The following is a 25,795-nucleotide window of genomic DNA, read 5'->3' as shown; positions in this document are numbered from 1 at the left end:
TGTTGTTCAGCCTCAGGCTGCTTTTAGAGGATTGGGATTGGCTGGGAAACTACAGCCTCCATCCATAGGTTAAACTAGGGGTTCCCAAAGTGGGGTCCGGGGGCCACCAGAGGTCCTAAGGAGGGTTGCAGGGGGTCGAACATGCCAAATGAGAAACAGTTTGATTTCAGTGTAATTTTATTTGAAGTTAAGGCAGTGAGAATTTGTTCTATATGTCTATTCTGATCAGAGGTTTCACTTTCCCTATATTACCTCCACACCTACAGTATAAACAGTTATGTTATTCTCAATAATAACCAACTAGCCTACAAAAATCCTCTCAGATGGGTTTCCTCGGGACAAAATCGTATCAAGTAGGCTATGGGCTCTGAGGTCTAATGTGTATCTATTTAGGGGACATTGACATGGAGATGTTTGGGAAGCCCTGACGGGTAAAACAACAGTTTTACATAGGCCACTCTTTTATCTGTTCTTTCACTAAGAAGCCTGTTTAGTGTTGTCCAAGGCAAGAACACGCAGTTTTATATTTTATGGCCCCACGAGGTCAAAAGACAACAGCTTGCACTGTTTTGTCCCTTCTCGGCTATATATCCCGGGTCACTCGGACTAAAGAGATGGACCCCTTTAAACTGAAGGTCAATAAATCCATCCGGACATTGAACACATCATGGCACAGGTCGTGGGAGTCAAATTAGTGTTGCTTTTTCAACATAACCTACCCAGAGGATATTCATAGCATTCATCACCATACTGCTGTTTTCACACCCCTCCCCTCCCCACCCCCCCTTCAAAGACAGTCCCGGATCAATGGGTAAAAGACGCCCTGATGCCCCTGATGACGATTCCCTATAATATTCCTATAGGGACTCATAGTGTGCTTGTGGTATTCAATAGTGAGTTTACAGTGATCCTGTCGTGCTTTATGGTATTTTTTTTAATTCCCTGTGGTATCACTGTAATATTCCTATAATAGGCTATTCCTACAGGAACTACAGTTTTGCTGTGATATTTTTATTAGCATCCTTCTAAAATGTATTATAGGATTACTATAGTTATTTTTCGCAAGGGTTTGCCATTTAAAGCTCTCAGCCAAAATGTAGTTTGTTGGTATTTTCCTGCCACTTCATGTTTGCAAAAAAATGTGTTGCCCTCAGTGGTTCTCATAATATTAATTTTAATCGGACTCATCTTATCTCCATTTCAGTCGACATCCTTGCCATTCTCAATTTGATAAGGTTGATAACAGTGCTGGGTGTGAAAGGATACGGATGAGCTGAAGTGAGATTATGCCACCGCCTCAGCAATAGGCACAGAGGGATCAATAGGGGATCAATAGCTGATCGCCTATTGATGGCGTGTTGACCGATCCACCTGATCAAACACACGCTCAAAGCAGTGAGCTCCTTTATTTCTTATTTTTCCACAGGATTGAGAGAATAAACAGAAACACATCAGCCGTCTTAATATAAGACTCCAGGCTGGTTACTATTGGCGATTAATAAATCACTGTAATGTTTCTTCAGGGACTTACAGTGTGATTGTCTGGCCAGGCCTCTAGTTACAGTTGCAATTCTTTTTGTGAGCAAAAAAAACCAAAACAAACAAAAAAAAAAAAAACCACATAGATATCAAAATGTTTGATGATCTTAAAATGTGAAATCATCTTTCCCTCATGAAAAATCACTATAATATTCCTAGGGACTGCGGTACTCTATAGTGAGTTTATAGTAACATTTAGTACTTTATGTTTTTGTTTTGTTTTTTACCTCCTACGGCAATATTCCTAATTTATTGCTGCAGCATATTAGGCTACACACAGTTCACAGCATCCTTCTGAAATGTATTATAGGATTTCTAGTTGCTCTTCGTTAGGGAGGTAGTAACATCAATTTCACATGCTGTACTGGGGTTGATGCAGAGGAAAAAAATGGCCTTCTCTGCATCATCACGGCCGTTTGACCTGCCATTTGGATGCCTGGCATGAAATAACACCCTGAAATAAACCCCTCTCTGATCTCTGAAGAAGACTTTGTGGAACCCAATAATCAAAAAGTACGCCCTTGTGCCCTTCATCCGCTCTCTAGCAGATGCAATTAATAGCGCGTCGCGTTAATTACACCTTCCTTTTTATTTAGGTGACTTGAAATTTCCCATTAGGCTCCCAGAGAAGAAAAAAACACTGTTGTGGTGCTGAGCTGTGCAGGGGATAGTCGGTGCTCTAGCGCCATCTAGCGACAGCAGCATGACCCAAGGGTGCGTCCTGGCTGTCTTGTTGGGACGCCTAGTCTGTTTTTAGTGTATATAGTCTATGGCAGAAGGCTCCAAAGTGGAGTCCAAAATGCAGAATAATTCAGTTTCACTATTATTTCACTCCCTGTAAGTTACTGCAATGAGAAAGTGTATGAAAAACTATTCTGATCAGAGGTTTCACTCTCACACTGTTATCTCCCCTCCTACAGTACAGACATTTATTCAATTCTACACCAAATCATATCTAACAAAAAAAAAGACCTTCTTAGGATTATGAGCTTCTTAGGAGACAATCTTATCAAATGAGGGTCCGTGGTGTGATGTGGATCTATTTAAGGGGCCTTGACATGAAAAAGTTTGGGAAGCTCTGGTCTATAAGGCCTGGGTTTGCTTGAGCGATCTGAACAAAATATCTTCTATAATGGTTTGTTAATATTATTGCTAAATTGTAATGGTCATAAAAGATGGGCAGCCAAGACTAAGCCTACTGCATGATCATTAGGCCTATTGATTTAATAATAACCCTTATGAAAAAGAACTATTGTAATCTTATAATCAATCACAGCATAAGTCAGTATAGGAATATTAAATTGACACCTTAGGAGATAAAAATCCCATATAGTATGATAAGGTCACTATAAATTCACCATGAGCACCACAGACACTCTATAAGTCCCTATAGGAATATTATGAGAATATTATAGGGATTTTTCAAAAGTGAAAGAATATTTCAAATTTTTGGATCATTAAATAAATATCTGTGATTTTTTTCTTTTTCACTCACGAAAAGAAATGCAACTGCAGCTAGATAATCACACTAACCTATATAGGCTGGTTTTACAGACTTTGTACCCAACTCCACGTCTCAGTCTTGAAGATTTCTCTTTGTTGTTGCAAGGTGCCCCTGAAAATCAGCTGTTGAGTGTGAAGGGACGTCTCAGTGGGGAAACCCTGCCCAGACAGGCTGGCTGCATCACGGTGTCAGCTCAAACTGTTTGAAGTGTCTTTTACACACTGATTCTATCAGGTGAGCTCAGAATCAGATTATGGAGGATTACTTGATCCTCTTTCCCTCTCCTTCCCTCTAGTTCCCTATCCAGCCTACATTAAAAAAAAAGACCTCGCCTACAGGTGATTCTGTGAATCAGACTTTCAGAGTCAATATACAGGCAATATGCAGAGGCTACAATCCTGTTTCATTGTGAGTAGTGATAGACTAGAGCCTAGTGACCTTTTCTACAATATAGATGGCCAGTGTTTTTAGGCAATCAGGTGAGAAACAGGGTCAAAAATCTGTTCCTGGCGTCAACATGAGGTTAAATGAGCAATGCTGAGTCAGCTCCTTCAGTCCTGTTGCACTAAATGAAAGCATTTTATTTGTAATTGGCAAATTCACTTTCTTGTTGGAAAACAAATTACAGATTAAAACATTACTGAACAATAGGCCGACATATCTCCCTCTCTGTAAGCAACACCAATAATACATTACCTCAACATCATAACTTGACATAACATTTTGTAATAATAACAATGTTTTAACATGATTCCATAGGACCCTGTTAAGTCTGAAAATTAATGTTTTTATGACTAACTTTATTCATCCCCTAGAAACCTTAATCTACATTTCTTTGTACAAAGTTTCCCTATCGTACCTCATGTCCACCTCTGGATTGTGTGTAGAGTCGGCCTTTTATCAATCACTCATTCAATTTGTCTTCCTCTCTGTGCCACTCTGGTGCCACCCCACCCCACCTCATATGCACAAACACACTTCCTCCCCCTCTCTTGCAGACAGATAACACTGATACAGGCTCACAAGCTGAACATAATTCCACCATTTGACATTGTTGTTCTTCAATCTCACTCAGACGCATCACAGCTAATTACACTTTGCGCACTTAAGTACACAAATGCTTGTGTGCGTTCATTTGTAAACGAGTTATTGTTTAATTATAACTTCGCGTGAACTTTGCTGATCAGTGGGGCGAATCGTGTCTCCCCTTCAGCGCATAATTATTCAGGCTAATTGCTCGGCCTGTTTGTGAAACATGCTCATCCCTCAGCAAGGCCAGTTTCTCTGCCACATCCTGTTCTAGGAAGCCCATCAGCCTCTAAATGGCTCGCTGTAAGGCTGGTGAGAGATTCGGCAATTTTAGATGGACATCACTTATGAACAACAACAACAGCCAACAAAGAGGAACACAAGGTAAAAACATTCACTCAAAGGCTTCCTGGCGAGAAGATGTTCCTACGTGACTAAGTTAACAAAGCTCAGGCAACTCCTTTGGCACTGTTGCTCATCAGAGTTGTCCAAAAGTTGCTCTTTGTATCACTACCTTAATATCCTGTATGACCTTTTTGCCAAGAGAAAAGCATGTTCTGAGGAAAGGGACTCATTTTCACACTGGCAAAATGAAAAATGCACCAGAAGAGTAAATCTAATGTTATAGGTTTCCCAAAGCAACATTAATCTCCCATCCAAAGCTGGTTTTCCTAAGCGCATTTTCGCTCCATCTTTGTTTCACTGAATGGAACAAAGATGCCCTCAAGGTCATTATATGCAGGCAACATTTCTTGGTAACGTAGATAGGCAGTTTTGATAAACAGTATTTATTCATTATAGATTTGTTCCATAAAGGTGCTACATGTAGCATTTTAACATCAATAAATCATTACCACATTCATTTTGAGACAGTATAATTATGGTGAGAACAAATGAGACCATCACTGAGAAGACTGGCAGCCTCTGCCGGCCTTAACACTTTACATTGTGTGCCATCAGGTCAGATTTGGCGGGAAATCTGGTCTGGATTGCTTACGGCACCAAACAGGACAAGACAGGACCAAGACAGTGCTGTTCATTCAGAACAAACAGAGCTAAAGCTTTCGGAATTTGTGGCAACGGCAGACAATGATAGGAGTGAAAGGCAGATGGAAAAATCACTTCCAACATGTTTATCCTCTTCAGTAAAGCCAAAGAGAAAACCTTAAACCGAAGAAGCAAAGATCCTCTTTGCGTCAGAAAGCAATGGGGTTTATGGGAAATGTGGTTTTGTGAAACACTTGCACCACCAATTCCACTAGCGTGAGATAAAGGCTACCAATCACATCGACCATGGTCTCATTTGTTTACTGTATACCAAGGTATCACAATTAATTTGACAGTGATATCATGTTAAAAATGCCACCTTTAGTACCATAGTACCTTTAAAGAAAACTGTGTTATCCACATTGATTTGGACTTGTTTGCTGATTCTCATCAAAGCTAAAGAAAATATTGCCTGTCTCTGTTGCCTCAAAAAGCTGCCTATATGGACCATAGTACTAACATGGATTTGGGAAACTCAGTAGCACTGACATTCTCCTATCCTTAAAAACAAAACAAAAATAATAAGCTTTACACGAAGCAGTGAGAGGAGTGACAGGGATGTCTACATTATTAGAGTCTAAGCCAAGAAACTAGAGAAGGAACACCAAGCCACATAATGATGGGTATCACGGTGAGGCCTCCCTCAGGCAGGTCTGAGGCCTGTCTAGTCCCAGTCTGAGGAAAACTCAGTGGAGGCAGACCACAGCGCTCTGCAGACATGTGTCTCAATGAAGAGGAGACTATTACCGCACCACCAGGGTGCTGGGATATTTGTCGAGGTATGTTCTAGTGTCACTCATGTGGTTTTCAGATAGAGCAGGATTGAATCAGGCAGAAAGAAAGAAAGAGAGAAAGAAAGAGAGAAAGAAAGAAAGAAAGAAAGAAAGAAAGAAGGGGGCAGGGGGCAACCTTGTGCCATCCCTCTAACCCTTCCCTTGTTTACATTTTAATGTTGGATTTATTATTCAGGGACAATATTTCCATCAATATATTTCCCCTGCAGATTCATCAAGCTTTGTCTGTAAGCTCTTGAAAGACAAATAAAAAGCTGAACTAATTGCTGTGGATCCCCCCTGGATATATCAGCCTCATAGAGGAGCATGACAGCAAGAAATCAAGCCGTAGCATAGAGCGGAAAGCCTCCATGAATCACGTTTGCGGCGGTGCTCGTACGCACAGCAGCGGCGGTTGTGTTGGTGGCTGAGGAGTAATCATTGGGGAGGCAGTCCAAATTAATACTTCAGCCGAGGCCGCCTCGTTCTCCGTCATTAGGGCACATTACAGGGCCACAATATACATCATTAAACCAGGCATAAACAATTCATTAAAAGGCCGTTAAGAAGACAAGCTAATGTCACTTCTCCCTGTGGTATTAATAGACTGTAAAATGGCAGAGGGTTAAGGCAAAAGGGATAATTCCACCACTACTACCCAGTCAGTCATCCTGACTAATGGGTTTGCTAGTTGTTGTAGAATCATGAGACGGCCTTTCCCTTCTCCCAATCACACTGACATGACTCTGTACTTACGGAGCTTCAGCATGATACAGTAACACAATTTACATTTGTTCTGTCAGTAGTGGTATACTGTTCACTGAAGAATCAAGGGAGATGGAATATCAGCATATAAAGCAAGTCTAGCAATTTAAACAGTTATCTATACTGTCAGGTTCCGTATAATATCCATGTCCTAACAGGATGGGATGAGGACTATATAAGGATTAAAGGAGCCACACAGACACAAAGCCTACTGTATCAGTCATCAGCCTTCAGTTTATTTAAAATCTGGTGAAATTAAAGCACCCAGTTTCGTCATATCAGAGGCACAACCTTTTGACGCAACAGTGGCTATCTTCTCACAGAGCAATAGGAGCTATCTCACTTCAGAGGTTTCGCACTGCAGCACAGGGAGCATCACTGGATATCCTACAAATGGCACAAAGGTTGATCACACATCCAGAGCGGGATAAGAAAGAAAGCACATTCACTACAGAATAGCAGGCAAAAATGAATCACCCCACTGACTTAAAGTAGGGAATCAATAGAAAGAAAAATATTGGAAAGTATTAAATCAAATTGCTCCATTGGTCAAATAGTGACCAAGTAGATTTCTATAACCACTAGAGAATGTTGATGGGAAACTTTAATTAGTTTGCCTTACCAAATAAATGTATGCTTCCTGTTAGATGCTGTACACATTATACATTGTCAACAAGTATTTTAATTTTGTTGCAATAGTCATTTGATAAATAATAATCTCAAAATATCCTTGAAATCAATCCCTGGATTTGAATGAACCATGCTAACTGAGATGTGATGCAAGCACATCCTGGCTTCCACTCAACCAGTTATATCAGATGAATGTGATTTCTTTCAGCTTCAACTACTTAAATTCCACTCACTGACCTAATGTTTACATCATTTGAAAGGGAGGGCTGGTGTATCCACACATCAGTGTCATACTGTTACCACACCCCATCACCATAAAATTAAAATTAAATAGAGATGAGACTGAAAACAAATGGCTTTAAAAATACTAAAGGCAGACTTCAACATAAATGCAACTTTAAGGATAATGTATTGGAGGGACATTTCTATCAGAGAGGGTAATATAAATAAATATTATTTTGCATATTAATTAACATGGCTGATACATATGGCATATAAACTGGTCAAATATAGTCATGGTACTGAAGACCAAGTTTCTGCTTATTACTTTGGTTGAAGGGCATGAAAGCAAAGCACCTCACTACAATCAATAACACAGGGACAACACACCACATTCAGTCATGGGTATAAGGCACAAATATACTTCACATACTAACTAGCATGTGCTCAAAAGGAAAATTCAAGTTTTTGCGAAAAGGAAATGCTTTTCAAGCACTTCCGCCACACTGCAAATGTGGCTTAATATATTACAAAATCAATAAATAATAATTAAGAACGGCAATACATATTTCCACAATCATACAATTACTGTAATATTCAACACCAAATAAGCAAAATTATTTTTTTTCTTTCTGTCACATCAGTGCTAAGTGATCATTTGTGTCATCTGTGATGGATTTTGTACTGACGGCAGTGAAACTCAAACCTGACTCAGTCTAACGCTGCTCTTCGTAAAGACTTCTGTTCTGCTGGTTTCTGGAGAAAAATATATGTATAAAACTTAAAACCAGATGAACTAAATAACCCCTGAGTTTCAGGACAAATACTGAGGTCAGACATTTACATAGTGTGTCAAGTTAACATCCTGATCTCAGCTTAATTCACAGTACACCGCGCCATCTCCACTCAGTCATTTTGGTAGGCAAGCAATAGGTGGCTGTAGTCATACAACAGCAGGTTATAGTAGCCAGCAGCTCACGATCAGTGTTTATGACACAGGAAAGGCATGCGACGTCTTGACAATATTGTGGAATTGGTGGTTGACTTTCAACCTTCTACATTGTGCTTCAGACACAGGAGTGTTACATCCATATCCTAAAAGAACAGCATCCCTTATTTCCTTAAAACCAAAGAACCCAAAGAATTACTGGGGAAATGTATGACCTGCACGACCTAAGCACTCACAACTACCACCAACTGATCTAATTACCATTCATTTAACGTTGGCCTGTGAAGATTCAAATATTAAAGGCTAACCTAGAAACCTGACCTGAATTTTAGCTATATAAACGTAGGATAAGATGTTTGAAATAGTTGCTCACAAAACCAAAAAAAAAAACGATCTATGAAACAGTCTTGTTTAATTTCAAGTAACTTGCAAAATTATTTTTTTAGGCTTCTGTGTTTGTGGGGGTGGAGATGGTTAACAGGCAATATTAGGGGACCGTCGAATTTGCTTGGGATAACCAGTGATGGCAAAAATTAGGCTTTTTTTCTGATTTCTCAATAGCACAGATTAAAACAGATAAATTGAATGTGAATAGGCAAGTCGGTTCTGGCCACTTTCTCCAAACCCTAACCCAGTCCACCAAAAGAAAAGCCTCAAGTTTAATTTAGGTCTTGTATGCTTGCCTTGGAAGGCACCCATGCACAACGGACTGTAAGGCCAGGAACACAAATAATGCATTGTTACTCCCCAAAGGAAGTTCTTTCATTTCAAATGAGAGAATCAATCTGTTGTAGATTGAATGTGCTGATTTTTTTTCTACTTATGCATTGATAACTGTGTAAACTAAAATGAATGTTGTTTCACTGCAAGGAAAGTTTATGTTGTGTTTCATCTCAACATGTGATCCTTGTGGAGAATTCTGTACTCAATTTGCACCAACACAAATGAATTTCAGGTTAAGCATGATCTTGGTGTAAAGGTTCAAATTGCAGCTCCTACCATTGTCTACAGCACTTCATGAGAAACAAGGCTGCCTCCCCTTCCTTGTTTTCTCAATTTTGTTTCCATCCTCAAAAGTTCCCGACACCCTCCCACACTACAGGAAGATGTCGATTTTCTTGTGATGAAATCAAACTGGTTTGATCTTACTGGATGTTTTAAGGATGGCTCAACAACTCAGAGCCCTGATTGCATCACTGACCCTCTCGCATTAAAACAACAACCTGTTACCGTTGCGTAATCTGAGAAGGCACTGACCAAGGCTCTGACCTGTAATTATGTTACCAGCCACCAACATTAGTCTGCAACTGCCAAATTACAGGTTTTCTAGCAGTGTTTACGACAAGAGTATGCTTTCACACTTTCCTGTCTCTTTTCACTGTACTAATAAGATGCTCAAGAAGGGAGGACTGCCCACAAACATTTTCTCATGACACTTTGCCTTGTGTTCAATACCAAGGCATATTTCTTAGATTTGTGTTGCTTGGCAATAAATAGGTGGCGATTCAGATTCTGGGGGAATCTAGCAGCTTTACAGCCATGACCCTGATTTCAACAAGTGTCAAAAAACAAGAAAATTCTGTCACATTCAGCAGTCCTGTGACTGGGAGTTTCTAGTTGTTTCTGTTCCACTGATTTCCACCTCACCCAGTCCAACTATCGCTCAAAAAAGATCTTGTCTCTGATACTGACATAAGCAGGTCTGCAATCTCCTCCAGCATCAGACCCATCTCTCATTCCCTTTCGGGCAGTGTCTGCTGCTGGCGAGCACCCAGCTCCCCTGTGTGAGTTCCTTTGGGCAGTGGGAAATGGGGTGGCGGTGGGTGGGTGGGGGTGTCACTGGGTGAAGCTCTTCTTGATGGCCACGTTGGGGAAGAGGGCGGAGAGCTCCTGGACGACCCGGGTGTCTATCTGGGAGCAGAAGGAGACGTCCAGGAGGAGAAGCTTTGGACACGACTGGAGGAGTTTCTTCAGGGAGGCGGCGCTCACCATCCGCGTTCCTGTCCATCAGTTCAGTCACAAGTGGAAGAAAACAGATAATGTGATTTTACTGATGTGATAACAACGGACAGCTTTGTCCTATAAAACTTTTAAAAAACGCTAAGTCACGCAAACAAAATGTGAGCAAGAAGAAGAAAATTATGTGACTGCAGAATCAGAATAACTCAACATTTCAATGGATGTCTCAAGACCAACATAGACAAAGGACACTCTGGGTCAATGATTATTTTGTTATCAATTAAATAGAATAATCAGTCAATTATTTTATTGAGTAATTGATTAATTTCAAATAAAAATCTTTTGCAACTGAACATTTCTAAATAAATTAAATATGAAATTTCCTGTGGAGTATGTCATTACAACCAAACATTTACAACTAAGGCATATTATGGACAGACTGAGTCCAAACCCAAATAACGCACTGCTTTATGGTTATCATCAGCTCAATCACATCTCAATTTCCTTGTGTCTCCACTGAATTAGGAAAATCAGCTTTTAGTTTTTATGCTCCATATACATGGAATAAGCTACAATGCAAATTAAAATTGTCCTGTCTTATTACATTTAGACAGTTAAATCTATGTTTGAGATTGGGCTAACCGCAGTCATGGCCGATAAAACAAGGCATCAATTATGAATATGCAAAATCGATGTACCCAGTATGTCGAGGTGCTGCAGTGAGGGGCAGTTGGCTGCCAGCTCCTCCACGTCCGAGTCGCAGACGGTGCGGTTGGCGGTGAGGAAGAGCTTGCGGAGGCGCGGCAGGTTGCGGGCGAGGTGCTGGAAACATCCGGAGCTGCTCTGCAGTGTGGGACACCAGCCCAGGTCCAGCTCCTCCAGCATCCTGAACAACCACATAGAGATTGGGAAAATCGGGGTGATCTGGTTCACACTTCTTTCCACAAAGAAGCACTTGTTGACGAAGTCAGTCACCCAATCATGGACAACAGATGAGCTACATTTTGTCTCTCACTTGCTGTCACAGACTAGAGCTTTGGCTCTGTGGTCTGTAACTCTGGGACAGAGTTGTTTATGCTTACAGATATTGATTTAACTTCAAAAGATACGGGAGGTACGTTTTAGGGTGGACTTTAGCTTTAAAGGTGCTATGTATAGCATTTTAACATTGAAAGATCATAACCACATTAATTTTGACACATTGGTATAATTATCATAAACAAGGGAGACCATAGCAAATAAGATTGGCAGCCTCTACAATGCTGTTTACATTGTGAGGGAAATTGCTACTTTAGGGCACAAAGGGAGCTAAAGTTTTCAGCGTTTCTGGCAATGGCAGACGATGGAAGGGGTGAAAGGCCGACGGAAAAATCACTTCCAACATGTTTATCCTCTTCAGTAAAACCAAACATACCATGGAGGGGGAGGGGGAACAAGTAGCAACATCCTCTTGTGAAAGGAAACAAAGGGGTTTATGGGAAATGTGGTCTTCCGTTTGAGAAACACTAGCACAAACAATACCAATGGCATGAGATAGAGGCTACCAATCGTTTCAACCATGGTATTATTTGATTATGGTAATTTTACCAAGATATCACAATTAGTTTGACAATGATATATAGATGTTTAAAAATGCTACACATGGCAACTTAAAATATCTCCTTCCTTAGTCAAAGAATTGGTCAGAATTGGTCCCTTGAGAACAACAGTGCATTTTTCATAATCTTTCTATAGTCTCATCATTGGAAAATTTGCACCTTTTTTGGGTAAGTGTTCTCGTAGCGAGTTTAACCAGTTGGAGTAGCCGACCTGCAGCCGGAGGCCAGTTCGGCCAGGCCTCGCTCTGTCAGGTTCCTGCAGCGCCACAGATCCAGAGAGCGGAGAGAGCGGCAGCGGGCGCTCAGCATACTGGCCACAACGTCATAGTCCTCAATCTGCAGGGGGAGAGGGAGGCTGCAGTCACGATGTCACACAGGACTGAGAAAATGATGCTGAGAAGGAATGAGTGAGTGAGTGAGTGAATAAGTGAGAGTGAATAAGTGAATGAGTGAGTGAGTGAGTGACTGACAAAAATAAAATTAGTTGCATTTCCATCAGCTGGTTTGAGGCAAATACACCGCCTTCCTGAATGGAGAACGAAGCTATGACAGAAAATATGAATAAAAAATGGAAATAGTCTTTCAAGAATTGATTTGTTTTGGGGAAACTGTTATTGTTCTTTAGTGTCAGCTAATGTTGGTCATATTTCATGCTTTCATCCGAAGACGAAAACAAACAAATGCACTTGGCAATATTCTAATACACCAACTAATGGCCACACAACCACTGTGGAACCTTAAACGACAGCATGCATGGCATTTCTGGGAGGTTGTGGTGGACAGATATTTTACTGAAAAAAACTGACAGCACTATGTCATTATTTATTCAACAAATGCATTTCCACCACTATTTGTTGCATAATTTCTTTATCAATAAAAACATCTCTGTCTCAAGTGAGAGCATTCTTTGCGATATTGAGGAAATTTTACAGAAATTTCCCATTTCCATTCATCCTTTCTAGTTTGCATCAAGATTCCATCACTTGGATGGAAACCCAGCTAGTGACTAGTAGGTGGTGGTTAGTCAAGGATTGGATGAGCAAGCAAATCAGTGATTAAGTGAGTCAGTGAGTGAGGAAACACTGTATGTGTTGAATGTTTAAACATCCGTTTTCAAAACGTAGGAAAAAAGACTAGAGGCTGTCTAATATCCTGCCATAATCACCATGATACATTAAATATAACCAGTTATATTAATTAGGTCATTAATTAAGCTAATTAATGCATTAATTAGCAGATATTTCTAATGTTGACATACTTGTCTTCACATAACACATGTACAGTATTAAAACGAGCTGTGTATTAAAGCATTAAGGAATTATAGTAGTTTCATGAAAATCAGTTTTACCTCATTAATATGCAAATTTATGCTGCAAGGTGCTCCAAAATCTAATCAGATCATCTACTCTATAGGGGGAACCTGTGGTGTAAGTATGAAGTTTCTATGATCTACTGTTATTGAATTAAGAATGTATCTACACACAGACAGACAGACATCACCATGACAACATTATGTTAATAAGCATGTATCAAATCATAGTAGTATACATGCCTAGTAAGAAGTTAAATAGCCTAATAACTTCATTATTTCTGTCACGTGAGACATCCAATGGTATGCCAATTTTGTTGGGCCTAGTCTATTTACACCCAACCTGTTTTTGTTGTGTTTTTTTTACTGTTAGCAATGCAATATTGCCATACAACTCATGTCTTTGCCATCCTTTGGACAAGCTTTTCTGCAACAATGAGCAAGGCCACATGGAAAGTTGTGTAGCTGACAGGCTGCACATTATTTTTTTCTTCTTTCTTCTAACCCTAGTGTGTGTGTGTGTGTGTGTGTGTGTGCAATCTCACCCTCACACAGCTCCCTAGGTTGAGGTGTCTCAGCTCTATGCAGAAGGTCAGGATGCTCAGAATAGCTGTTTGCTGCAGCAACAAGTAGAAAGACAAGAAAGACGCAGAGTTGGAATTTCATTAACCAAATCAAACTTTTGAAAAATTCAATTTTGTTCACACAATTTTTACAATGGGGTGATGTATACGAATTTACAACTTTGTGATCAGGACATCACAAAAAGCAGGAAACAGGGAAAAACAGCAGGAAAACAGGAATCTTCACTAAAATAACTACTGTGTTGGAGCTGTGTGCCCAAAGAACAAAATCCTGAAATAAACCCCTGAAAATCTTATCTCTGAATGTAAATCTAAAGGTACACATTAAAAAAACAGAAATAAGTCTAGTCATACCATTCAATATACCTCCTAAGTGATTTACCTTTCATTGTACTTAAGGAAATTTAATATCGCACAACAAATTATTTTTACTTCTCCTCACAAGAGTCAAGCACGGCGAGGACAGGGACCTCTTCAGTGGCACTGCAGCTAGGATAGAGATATGGGAATTCAACACTGCAGCTGCCGACACATGTACCTCAGTGGCAGGAGAAAGTGTCAGATATGACAGTGAAAACCTCTTGTGTTGTGTTATGTGTGTGTGTGTGTGTGTTTGTGTGCGTGTATGGTGCGTGCACTTGAGGTCTGTCGCTGGCATCTTTATAAAAGCCTTTCTCCGGCGAGCTAGCTATTTAATTAGAGCAGTGACAGGGTAATGACAGCTGAGATGTCAAGGCCTCAAACAGACACACAGCTCGCTCTGTCTGCCTCGGTATAAACAACCTGCAGCACGCTGCCTGGCTCCACCGCAGAAACACTACACTCTCCCCTCTCCCTACACCGCTAGCCTGAGACATGACAAACACTGGAGAAACGCTGAGGTGCAATAAAAAAAAATAAAAAAATACACAAGACAGTGGTTTTTCACGTCAGGCAGGCCTGAACCTGAACAGCTACAGTACGCGTCTCTGGGACCCCTGGGTTCGGAGTTGACTTGGTTCTTTACAAATGATGACAACAGAGAATTAGCCGCAGCCAGCCCACAACATGCAGCATCCAGGGGTCAAATAAGCAGCTTGTGGAGCTCCTGAGCCCTGCGTTAACACAAATCCATGAGCATTCACCTGTAACAGGGTTTCTGCCACTTGCATTAAGATAAATTTAAGACTTAAGACCAATTTAATGCTAGTTGGAATGAAATATAAGACCCACTGAAATAAATGTGAAAATGAAAACAACTGTAGAACTATCAGAATATTGTTAAGTTGTGTGTGACTGGGCTGAGTTATGACTAGAAAATCAGCACACCAAGACAACATTAAGACCTTTAAATTTGATTTTAGTACATACAAGACTTGCTTGCTATATTTAACTGTACTCAAGACCTTGTAAGGCCCTGAGTTGAGAGAGTGTAATTTAAGACTAGGCTTCACAGCGTGGCCTTGATGTAAATTCCATGACTTTCCATAACTAAGTTGCAGCATATCCATGAGCTATTCCCTTATTCCCTTCCTGGGTTGTTAATGTGGTTTTTGTAAAGGCGTGGCCAGTCTGGTTTCCATTGCAGTTGGACTAAAAACCACCATTGTGTTTCACCATGTGTAAGACAAGTTGTAAAATACATTTTCCTATATTCCCGTACAGTGACCCATGTGTAAAATTCCTGGATATTCCCTGACTTCCCCAGAGAATTTATTAAATTCCCTGACTTTTTCCCTGTCTGGAAAACACTCTCAATATTCCACGATATTCCAGAAATTCAATGACCAGTGGAAACCCTGCAAAATATTTTAAGATTTTTCCAGAACCGGCAGACCCCCTACTATAACTGCCAAGAGTGACGTCTCCTCTATACTAGCTAATACTGGCAAAATGGGTGGAAAAATAAGGAAATGTAGCCTTGTGTAGGGCTGAAACTAAGACTTATTTCATTATCGATTAATCTATTTTATTTTTTTTTCGATTAATCATGTAGCCTAAAATGGCAAAAATAATGGCAAATGCCCATGTCTTAATATTGTTTACTTAGTCTGACCAGCAGCCAAAGTATTCATTTTATAATGACATGAAACGGAGAAAGGCAAGCAAATCTTAGCATTTGTGAAGCTGTAACCAGCAAATGTATGGTATTACTTAATAAATTACTAAAACGATTAATCGATTAATTTTCTTTGATCTATGGACTAATCAACTAATCGTTACAGCACTAGCCTTGTATTTCTAAAGGTAACTATGCAGCTTCTGTGTTACAAACAGCCAGGACAAGCATTTGAGACACAAACAAGGATATTATCAGCTGCTCTGCTCTCTCAGTCAATCCATCCAAAGTCCACAGGCAAAAATGTCATTCCGATCTGGGTTTCCTAGATACGCTGTTGACCATGCCTACCTCTATCTTGGTACGGTAGAGCACCAGCCTGCGGAGGCGCGTTAGTTTTGAGATGTGTGTGAAGGCCTGTGGGTGGAGCCGGTCGCAGGAGGACAGGTTGAGCTCCTGAAGCCCCGGACAAGTCTGGGAGACGACCTCCAGACAGGCCTCGGACAGGAAGTGGCAGCACGACAGCTCCAGACAAACCAGGCTGAGGCCACAGGCTTTCATGAAGCTGAAGAGGCGAATGGCAGGAGATGAAGAGAGAGAGAGAGAGAGAGAGAGAGAGAGAGAGAGAGAGAGAGAGAGAGAGAGAGAGAGAGAGAGAGAGAGAGAGAGAGAGAGAAAACACAAGAATAAATACATCTCACCATCAGCAACCTCCTACTCCATCTGCCTCTGTGTCTTTCTTATGTACTTCTATGAAAAGTAAAAGATATCAAAATGCGCCAGCCCTTATAAATACTTGACTGATGTTCACGCATTTTTCCATGCTCTCATGCTTTATAATTTGTTATATATTGCATATATTTCTATTGTCATTTATTTTGTTACTGCATACATTCTAAGATTTTTCACACATTTTCATATGAAACATAGTTTTCCTGATTTCCATTCATGCTCTACTACTGTCACCCTGGCCCTGTATATATGCTGTAAATTAAAATTTTTAAAAATGTTTTCATATAACTTTACTTATATTTTCTTGTTGAAATTGTTGACCTCAAATTCCTTTATTCCTATTTGTATCTTATTTATCTTTACTGTAACCTGTTATCTGTTCCTGCAACAACCCAATTTCCTCTATTTTCTTCCTACAGTTTCATCTAACCATCTAATCTATTCCCCAAACAGTGATATTGATATGATAGCACTGTGAAATTGATTGGTTCAAAAGTAAAACAAGGCAACAGAAAACATGTCGTCCCCAACAAATAATGCAGTCCTCCTCTGGGCCAATCAGCAACAAATATATCACCTTGAAGTTTGGTTAAAATCTGATCCGCAGTGTCTGAGATAGCATGCTTAAAATGGATGGACAAACAAACAAACAAAACAAACAGACACCAATTCATAGTCCCTCCCTCCCCCTATTTCACCGCAAGGGGACAACAAAAACACCATGAATGGTTGTGCTATCTACCAGTTTTACAAGGTCATTTCCCTGTTTCTAGTGCTTGTGGCGTGCTGCCAGTCTCACCTGCTGAAGCCGGTCAGGGTGAGAGCCCCGCGGTTGCCGGTCCAGGACAGGTTGAGCCTCTGGAGGAGGGTGCAGCGGCTCTGCAGGTGCCCCAGGGAGGCGTCACTCAGCCGGGCCCAGTAGGGCTGCAGACTCAGCTGGGTGTACTGCAGCGGGTCGCAGCAGTGCTGGTGCAGCAGCTTACAGCTCTGGGCCAGACGGCAGAGGTCTGGCAGGGTCAGGTGGCTCAGGATCAGCTGGATCAGCTGTGGAAGGAAGATGGAGTGACGGTGGGGCGGGGGGGCAGGAGAGGAGACAGGGAAGGATGAGACATGGGAGGAGAGGAAAAGGTAAGAAGGGAGAAAGGAGGAGACAACAGATGAGACAAGAGAGGACAACAGATACATAGGGTAGATTTGATAAAGTGGAGTAGAGGAGAGCGTAGTAGAGTAGAGCACAGGAGAGTAGAGAATAGTAGAAAACAGTAGAGCAGAGTAGAGACCAGTAGAGAACAGTACAGCATAGTAGAGAACAGTAGAGGATAGTAGAGACCAGTAGAGAACAGTATAGCATAGTAGAGAACAGTAGAGGAGAGTACAGAACAATAGAGCAGAGTAGATAAGAGAACAGTAGAGCAGAGTAGAGAACAGTAGAGTAGAGAACAGTAGAGGAGAGGAGAGAAGAGAACAGTAGAGCAGTGTAGAGAACAGTAATGAACAGTAGAGCAGAGTAGAGAACAGTAGAGCAGAGTAGAGAACAGTAATGAACAGTAGAGCAGAGTAGAGAACAGTACAGGAGAGTAGAGAACAGTAGAGAACAGTAGAGCAGAGTAGAGAACAGTAATGAACAGTAGAGCAGAGTAGAGAAAAGTAGAGCAGAGTAGAGAACAGTAATGAACAGTAGAGCAGAGTAGAGAACAGTAGAGAACAGTAGAGCAGAGTAGAGAACAGTAATGAACAGTAGAGCAGAGTAGAGAACAGCAGAGAACATTAGAGCAGAGTAGAGAACAGTAATGAACAGTAGAGCAGAGTAGAGAACAGTAGAGCAGAGTAGAGAACAGTACAGGAGAGTAGAGAACAGTAGAGAACAGTAGAGCAGAGTAGAGAACAGTAATGAACAGTAGAGCAGAGTAGAGAACAGTAGAGCAGAGAACAGTAATGAACAGTAGAGCAGAGTAGAGAACAGTACAGGAGAGTAGAGAACAGTAGAGAACAGTAGAGCAGAGTAGAGAACAGTAGAGAACAGTAGAGCAGAGTAGAGAACAGTAATGAACAGTAGAGTAGAGAACAGTAATGAACAGTAGAGCAGAGTAGAGAACAGTAGAGGAGAGTAGAGAACAGTAGAGAACAGTAGAGGAGAGAACAGTAGAGAACAGTAGAGCAGAGTAGAGAACAAATCAGTGTGGAGGTGAGATGGCTTGTTTTTTCACTGTGTTTGTGTGCCTCTCAGAAAGAGAATGGATGAGTGTGTGTGTGTGTGTGTGTGTGTATATGTGCATGTGTGTGTGTGTGTGTGTTGCGGTGAATTAACAATACACAATGTTGAAGCGGGTATCAGCTGACAGATAATAGCTATATTGTGTTTCTGAAACAAACACACACGGCGGTTGTGAAGACTGCCGTTAATGGCAGCGGTTTGGAGAGGAGATAAGAGAACGAATATCAAGAGAACTGTTGGTGTTTTTAAGTTCAGCTCAGACAACATGATACGTCTTCGTGGCATGAAAATTACTCTGTTGGTGAGTACGTACAAGTTCAAATGTCAGAATGGGCCCGAGCCAGAAAGTTCATGCGTCTGTGTATGTGTGTAATACTGTTAAATACAGTGAACATATACAGTTATTTAGACACAGTGCACATATACATTTAAATACAGTGTACACTCATACAGTGCACATATGATTTTAGGGCTGGGTATTGTCAAGGACCTCATAGTACGAATCCATATTGAGAGTGAGACTATGGATCATGATATGATTCGAGGACTTTGCACTGTATCGATATTATCAATACAGGATATATGACTGAAATTTGCAGTGAATTTATACAAACTATTCAGAGAATCTTTTTGTGATACATGATTATCATTAGCATTCTTTTTATGGATTAGGGGACAAATTGAGGAAAAACTTATTTTATTATTTCCAGTCAGCTTTGTTAGGCAAATTCAATGTAAACAATGCAGACTTCTACTTGCTGCAGTGCACTGAAATAACTTGTAATAACATGTTCACATACACAGTGAAAATGCACAACTCTTTGTGAGTTGAACTTAAGTATTCACACTAGTATTTAGATTTAGCAGCAGGCTGTCTGAAAACAATCAAGTGGTGTCTAGACAACTACATCCATAAATTTAAATTTCCATAAATTTGTTGTTTTCTCATGCTATTTTAATACCAAATGCCAAAGCTTACAGATAACGTTCCTTTTGTTGAGTTCATGTTGCTTCTTTTTGTTTTCAGACCCAAAATGTGCCTAAACATCTGCCTTGAGATTTGGCGTTGTCTTAATGGCACCTATCATTATTATTGACAAGTAGTTTGGTCAACGGAAATCTTTATAAACATAAATAAACTAAACTTGCTCTTCAGAGATTTAGTGGTGGTTAAAAGTATCAATATCATGAAAACATGACAGACTGTACTGTATTGATGTATTGATTTGTTTCCACCCAGCCCTAACTGATTCAATGTACATGTATGTAAGTTTTATTATTACCTCGTAGGGCAGTTTGTCAAAGTAGCCGTTTCCTGTGTTCTGGTGCTTGCCGTCCCCTCCTTGTCTGAATGGACCTCCCACATCCGACAGCTCCTCCTCGCTGTCACTCAGGTCGCTGATGTCAATGATGGGCATCTTGTAGAGGGCCAGGATGGGCCTCTCTCTCACCCCGCGCAGGATGACGGCGTCCAGCTCGGTGTAGTACTGCAGCAGAGAGCTGGTGACCTCCAGACGCAGCAGGTTGGTGGGGAAGCTCAGCTGCTTGATGCTGGGGGAGAACTGGCGTGCCTGGGGGGTCAGGACCTTGGTGGGTTCCCCTGACCACAGCACCTCCCACCTGGACAAAAGGGGAGGAGAGAGTGCATGCAACACTTGCATCGCAAAGCAATGCATCTGCAAAGGTAAATGATCCTTTCATTTGAAAGGAATGAAGTTCCATTGAACAGCATTTGACATATTAAATTTGATTGAGGTAGTAGATCTGATATAACCATCCCTTATGCTGGTCAGCTAGGGTAAGTGCCTATGTAGAAACCTAGCTAAAATGTTAGAAGGAGTGAAGGGTGAGAGAGAACAGGTATGTCAAGGGGTTATCAAGTGGGAACCTTCCATCACAGATGTTTTTTTGAAAATAGGCCCAGAACACCTCCAGAAGGACCAACAGTAAATTCTGGCATCCCAGAACCACCTCCCACCAGGCCCGTACTCAGCATCCATCAGACTTCATCTATATTACTCTACACTGGCACTGCACCTACGAGGTTATACACAGCTCACAACATCTCACCACACTCACAATCAATCTGGACAGCATACCCTGACTTTTCACCCTCACTGTTCAGCCTCGGCTGCTGCCTCAGTGCATCTAGACTTCTTTAATATGCCTCATGTGCGGCAACTTCCCACGGCACAGTGAGCTATATAAAGAAAAACAGCTTAGTGTCGGACAACAATACTAGGCCAGGTCTTAGGCTGGTGCTGACAATCTCTGATGGGACCCTAAGTTACTGGCCTTTATCAGGCACTGCCAGGTACTTAAACACCTGGCCTTGGAAGAACAAATTTTGCATCCTGACAGAATGTGTCTAAGCATTGTTGTGTCTGAACATAGAGGACATGTGGGGTTTTCACTGAGGTTTTGAGGTGTTGGCAGCACATCACAGGTTGCTCCGATATGAATCTCTAGATGTCTCCATATTTCATGGCTCTTTCCAATTGAGCTACTTCCTCTCTACACTTTCCTAGTGCATCCATCGGTCCTGCTTAGCTTGAGAAACTGCTTTGGTACACTGCTTCCTCCTGATGTATTTGCTCTACTACTCATTTCCTCCTTGCTAGGAGTGATGCTTTGTTCTATAGAGGTTTGCTTGTGCCAAAACAAAAGGTCTCCAACACCCTGTTTCACTACAAAATCCCTATCTCAAAATGCCAACTGACCTTGTTTTTTTCTTACATTTGCAAGAGCAGGTGCTACACTTCTTTCTGTTCCCTCTTTAGACTCTTGTCACATCAACTTTAGCCTTACATTTCAGCCTTTGAATTCCTCTGTTACGCTAGAGGAAACTTGAGTGCCTCCTTACCACAGAGTGCTACACTGCTAAGACATTGTGGGGCTTGAAGTCATTTCCTAATGTAATCATTAATGTTATTTATAGAGCAGTTTTCAACACAGTGTGACAAAGTGCTTTACAAACAATGAAACAATTCTAAATGGAAGCCAAAATGATAAACAATACAAATACCTGGCATGACTTGGAAAGAGGGTTATAAGAAATAAACAAATGCAACAAGTGATTTAAAGGATGGCTCTAAAACTGCCATCCTGGGTTCCTCAGGGCATTCCACAGCCTCGAGGCAAGCAAAGGCCTTGTTAAAGCCAATACTGTGCTTACTGGCTGGAACTGTGTGGTTCCCTTAGACTAGACAGACGCCTTTGTCTTTACCTGACATCAGTAGGTGGGTTCTGGGAGAAGGGGTTGAGGGAGCAGGCCAGGATCTGGACGATGGCCCCGGGGTAGTAGGTCTCCAGCACCTCCACCGCCGTGGGGTAGACGGGCTCCTCGAAGGCCAGCTCAATATAATCCTGGCTGTGGAAGCCTTTAGGTGTGCGGCGGAAAGGCGGTGGGGCGCTGGCACACTGTTCCCACCAGGTCCCGTAAGCTCTGAACACGGCAGTCTGGGTGAAGTCCCCAGAGCTGGGGTAGACGTTGGGCACCCCGGCCAGGTTCCACATGGTGTAGGACATGCTGTTCTCGCTGCCGTAGTGGGAGCTGAAGTCCAGAACCTCCTTGGCATACTGCTTCACCTCCACGCTGACCGGCAGAACCGCCCGCTGGCCGGACTCCACGGCCCGCCGACTGGTCAGCGCCTCGCCGCGAGTCCCGCTCCTGGAGCGTCGCCGCAGACAGATATAGTAAAACATGCTCAGCAGGGTTAGCATAGGGAACTCTGGGGCAGAGGGGGGCAGAGGGGGGAAAGGGGGGCTAGAAGGAGGAAGAGAGCAGCCTCCACCTACTGGAAGCACGCTGGCTCAAGGGTCGGAGGCTACAAAGCGCAGGCTAGAGGCCCAGCTGCATGCATGACCTGTAGGTTAGACAAGAGACAAACACATACAAGAGTGAGAACAGCAAGACGGCAAGATCTGAGATGCTTCAGAGTCAGACTCCTGCTGGGTCCTCATAAAAGCTAGACAATTCTGTATCCTTTTACCTGTCTTTGCTATTTCATAAAAACAGATTAAAAGGGAACAATATAATATGAAGGACAGTGCTTCATTTTAAGAGAACATCATGGAAGACTCTTTGGATGGAGAACCTAGCCAAATTATGCCAACAAGGTTTCATCAAAACAAAAGCAACACTATTTTTGTGAGGGGGTTCAACAGAATTTAATTTTATAATCTAATACTGTTTAAGTGAATGTACATCACCAGCTCCTCATCTTATCTGTATCAACTGGGCCAAGCAGCTGCTTGGTAGCCCTATCTCTAGCCATGGTGACTGTAGATATAGCTTGCATATCATAACCAATGCTATGTCTACTGTTGTGAAGGAAAACTACGTTCCCCTCAATCCCTGCAACGATATTCCTACTGCAATTTCACAACAGTTGTTTCTCAGTTGATTGGAAATGCTGACAGACTTTAATGTACTTATTTATCTTAACTTGGCAAGCTATTGTTCTCTGAAAGGGTTTCAACAGGGACTTCCCAATGAGGAGACATTCATTTGTGCCTTAATTTGCGAGTACTTACAGGAATACTTTCAGAGGACAAAAACTTAGGGAATCTAAAGATAAATCTGTTAATATTTTAAATGGAATGTGAAACAATTGTGATGAAGTTGGGAGAGTGGTTGCGCAAGCTTATTGAGGGGAACGTGGCTGCCTGCCATAGGTAGAAATACAACTTAGGAAACAAAAGTAGCATTAATGAAAATCAAGCTAATACAGCCTATCTACAGCTACTCTATCACCATTACCTAGCCTACAGTGCTGCTTGCACATGATGGCAACAGACATATTCCTATTAAGGACCAGTCCTGATGATAACACACTGGAGGTGAGTCATGCATGGCAAAACATGGAGACATCGTTAGCATATCAGATCCAAACCGTTAAAGTCAAACTCGACGTCAACACCCAATATCATTAAATACTCTTGAGGTTTTTAGTGACAATGCAGCATGATCTTGCATGTCTAGTGCTCCAGGACTTGTGAGAGCTATGCAGGGTCTTGGGACAATTTGAAGGACGTAACACTTTTCCAACTCATTTCACTGAGTCTGTAAAACCTCCTGGATTTAACTGATGTTACATCAGATTCAATGATTACCTATAATGTAGATAAGAATACACATGCAAAATAGGTAGGCCTCATACAGACACCACACATCCCTTTCATTGAATTTGCATTGGGAATCATAAAGGATAGCTTCCTTGTTCAGAGAAAATCCAACTACTGTGCTGTCTCCAAATCACAAAGATTGACGGCAGCTGTGAGAATTTGCACCTAGACTCTCTCCTGCATGAAGAGAAACTCACACCAAACCCGATTGAAACAACTGTCAGTTTCATTTTGCCTTGCTTATCGGCATAGGTACATAACTGGTAGAACACGAATTAACACATTTTACGATTAGTTAGGATGCATTCTTCGCTTCGGCATACATCCAACACAACAAGCAGTATCTTATCTCAATAAAACTTCAACTTTAAGAATGTGTTCACCCGTTATTCCCATAATGTTCTTCCATCAAAATACAGTGGTGGGCGGTAGCAACCAGTGTAAACCAATTCTAAAATTGGACATTTTATTTAAATAAGTGCAGATTGGTGAATAATTTCGTTATATGCCGACTTTACCGGTACACCCTATCGATTTAGAAAAGGCCTTAAATCACGCTCCAACATGTACATCTGCCAGTAAACATGGCGTCATTAAAGTGACATATTTTGAATGGAGTTTTGGCTTGAATTATCTTCGTACCAGAGAGAAAACACATTAAGACTGACGTTAAAGCGTTAAAGACTAGTATAGCTAATCAATCATGCGGGTAATAAAAAGTATTATATTGTCAAATCCCATCTCCCCTCTGTCTTTCTCCGTGGGCCGAGGACGCTCTCTAGCAAACTGCCCTACTAAAGTAACATTATCCAAAAAGGATCAAAGGCATTTGTATTACATAAACACGAATGTAAGCTAGCTGACATGCATGGAAAATGGTTGCTTTCTGCAGTAGGTACAAAGGTAAGCTGCCTCCTCCAGCTTGGCATCTGAACCCACTGCTGTTGTCGTTAGGTTAGCTGTTGTTAGTTAGCTAACAATGTTAGCTAGCTAGCCTACAGAGCAGCTGAGCTGTCAAAACATCGAATTGTGATCTGACTAGTTTAGTATAGCTTAACTGAACTAGCTTTGCAGAACTACACAATCCAGAAAGATAAAACATCAGTTAAATTTACGGTAAACGTAGGTCGATATATCCATTCATTTATATTCCGCAACCCTCTTCTTCCCATTTGTAGGATATTTCAACCACGAAACCACATTCAGGATGTTTAGCTCATGGTGCATTACTGAACTGTCGGAAAAATGGCAATTACAACTTCAGCACACATGAACAAGTCAACAAACTGGTAAATACGACCAGGAACATTGAAGTGCCGTGTTCACAATTATGGTAAAAGTAATGCGACCAGGCTAATAAATTCTGGCTAATAAATAAAAAAAAAAATTACATCAAGCACATGCCTGATGCGCATTTTCTCCTCTTCATTGTACTGCTGCAGCACAAAACAAGCCTGTGCCCCTTCATTTCTCAAGTAAAACAACAGTAGCCAAAAAATGCTTTTGTTACTTGTCAGATTTGCTGTTATTTTCGTCCAAAAAGCACTTGAATGCGCGAACAAGAGCGTTTTTACGACTGCTGATCTCGGAGCTAGGAGTTACGAGGAGACATTAAAAGGCAGCATCAGTTCCGTACATTGAACTATCAACATCCGGTCAGACGCATTCTTTTTAAACCTTAGAATTATGGGAATGGTAGTTTTTATTGCTGCTATCGTTTTTTTCTCCAACGATGGATGGATGGATGGATGGATAGATAGATAGATACCGTAGATAGA

General features: G+C 41.4%; 1 protein-coding gene across 1 annotated transcript; it reads right to left on the bottom strand.

Annotated features, from left to right (window-relative positions):
• Window positions 1-6,864: 6,864 nt before the first annotated feature.
• On the bottom strand, window positions 6,865-25,229 carry fbxl4 (F-box and leucine-rich repeat protein 4). The gene is made up of 9 exons (XM_071902408.2): window positions 25,133-25,229; window positions 22,117-22,756; window positions 20,174-20,510; window positions 17,475-17,719; window positions 16,295-16,508; window positions 13,867-13,938; window positions 12,224-12,348; window positions 11,113-11,300; window positions 6,865-10,455 (listed from the first exon to the last, which is right to left on the bottom strand). Exons 2-9 carry the CDS (start codon window positions 22,611-22,613, stop codon window positions 10,292-10,294), a joined length of 1,842 nt encoding a protein of 613 aa, XP_071758509.1. The 5' UTR covers window positions 22,614-22,756; window positions 25,133-25,229; the 3' UTR covers window positions 6,865-10,291.
• Between the last annotated feature and the right edge of the window lie 566 nt (window positions 25,230-25,795).

The sequence above is a fragment of the Centroberyx gerrardi genome, chromosome 12, assembly GCF_048128805.1.
Source record: "Centroberyx gerrardi isolate f3 chromosome 12, fCenGer3.hap1.cur.20231027, whole genome shotgun sequence".
NCBI lineage: Eukaryota > Metazoa > Chordata > Actinopteri > Beryciformes > Berycidae > Centroberyx > Centroberyx gerrardi.
The sequence above is the reverse complement of the archived record's forward strand: the minus strand, read 5'-3'. Positions and strand labels throughout refer to the sequence as shown.

Excerpts from the sequence above, each read along its gene's own strand:
- fbxl4 (XM_071902408.2), bottom strand. The coding sequence starts at position 22,613 with ATGCTAACCCTGCTGAGCATGTTTTACTATATCTGTCTGCGGCGACGC. Across the intron at positions 20,511-22,116 it reads AACCCACCTACTGATGTCAG|GTGGGAGGTGCTGTGGTCAG; the intron begins GTAAAGACAAAG and ends CCTTTTGTCCAG. Across the intron at positions 17,720-20,173 it reads TTGACAAACTGCCCTACGAG|CTGATCCAGCTGATCCTGAG; the intron begins GTAATAATAAAA and ends TTCCTTCCACAG.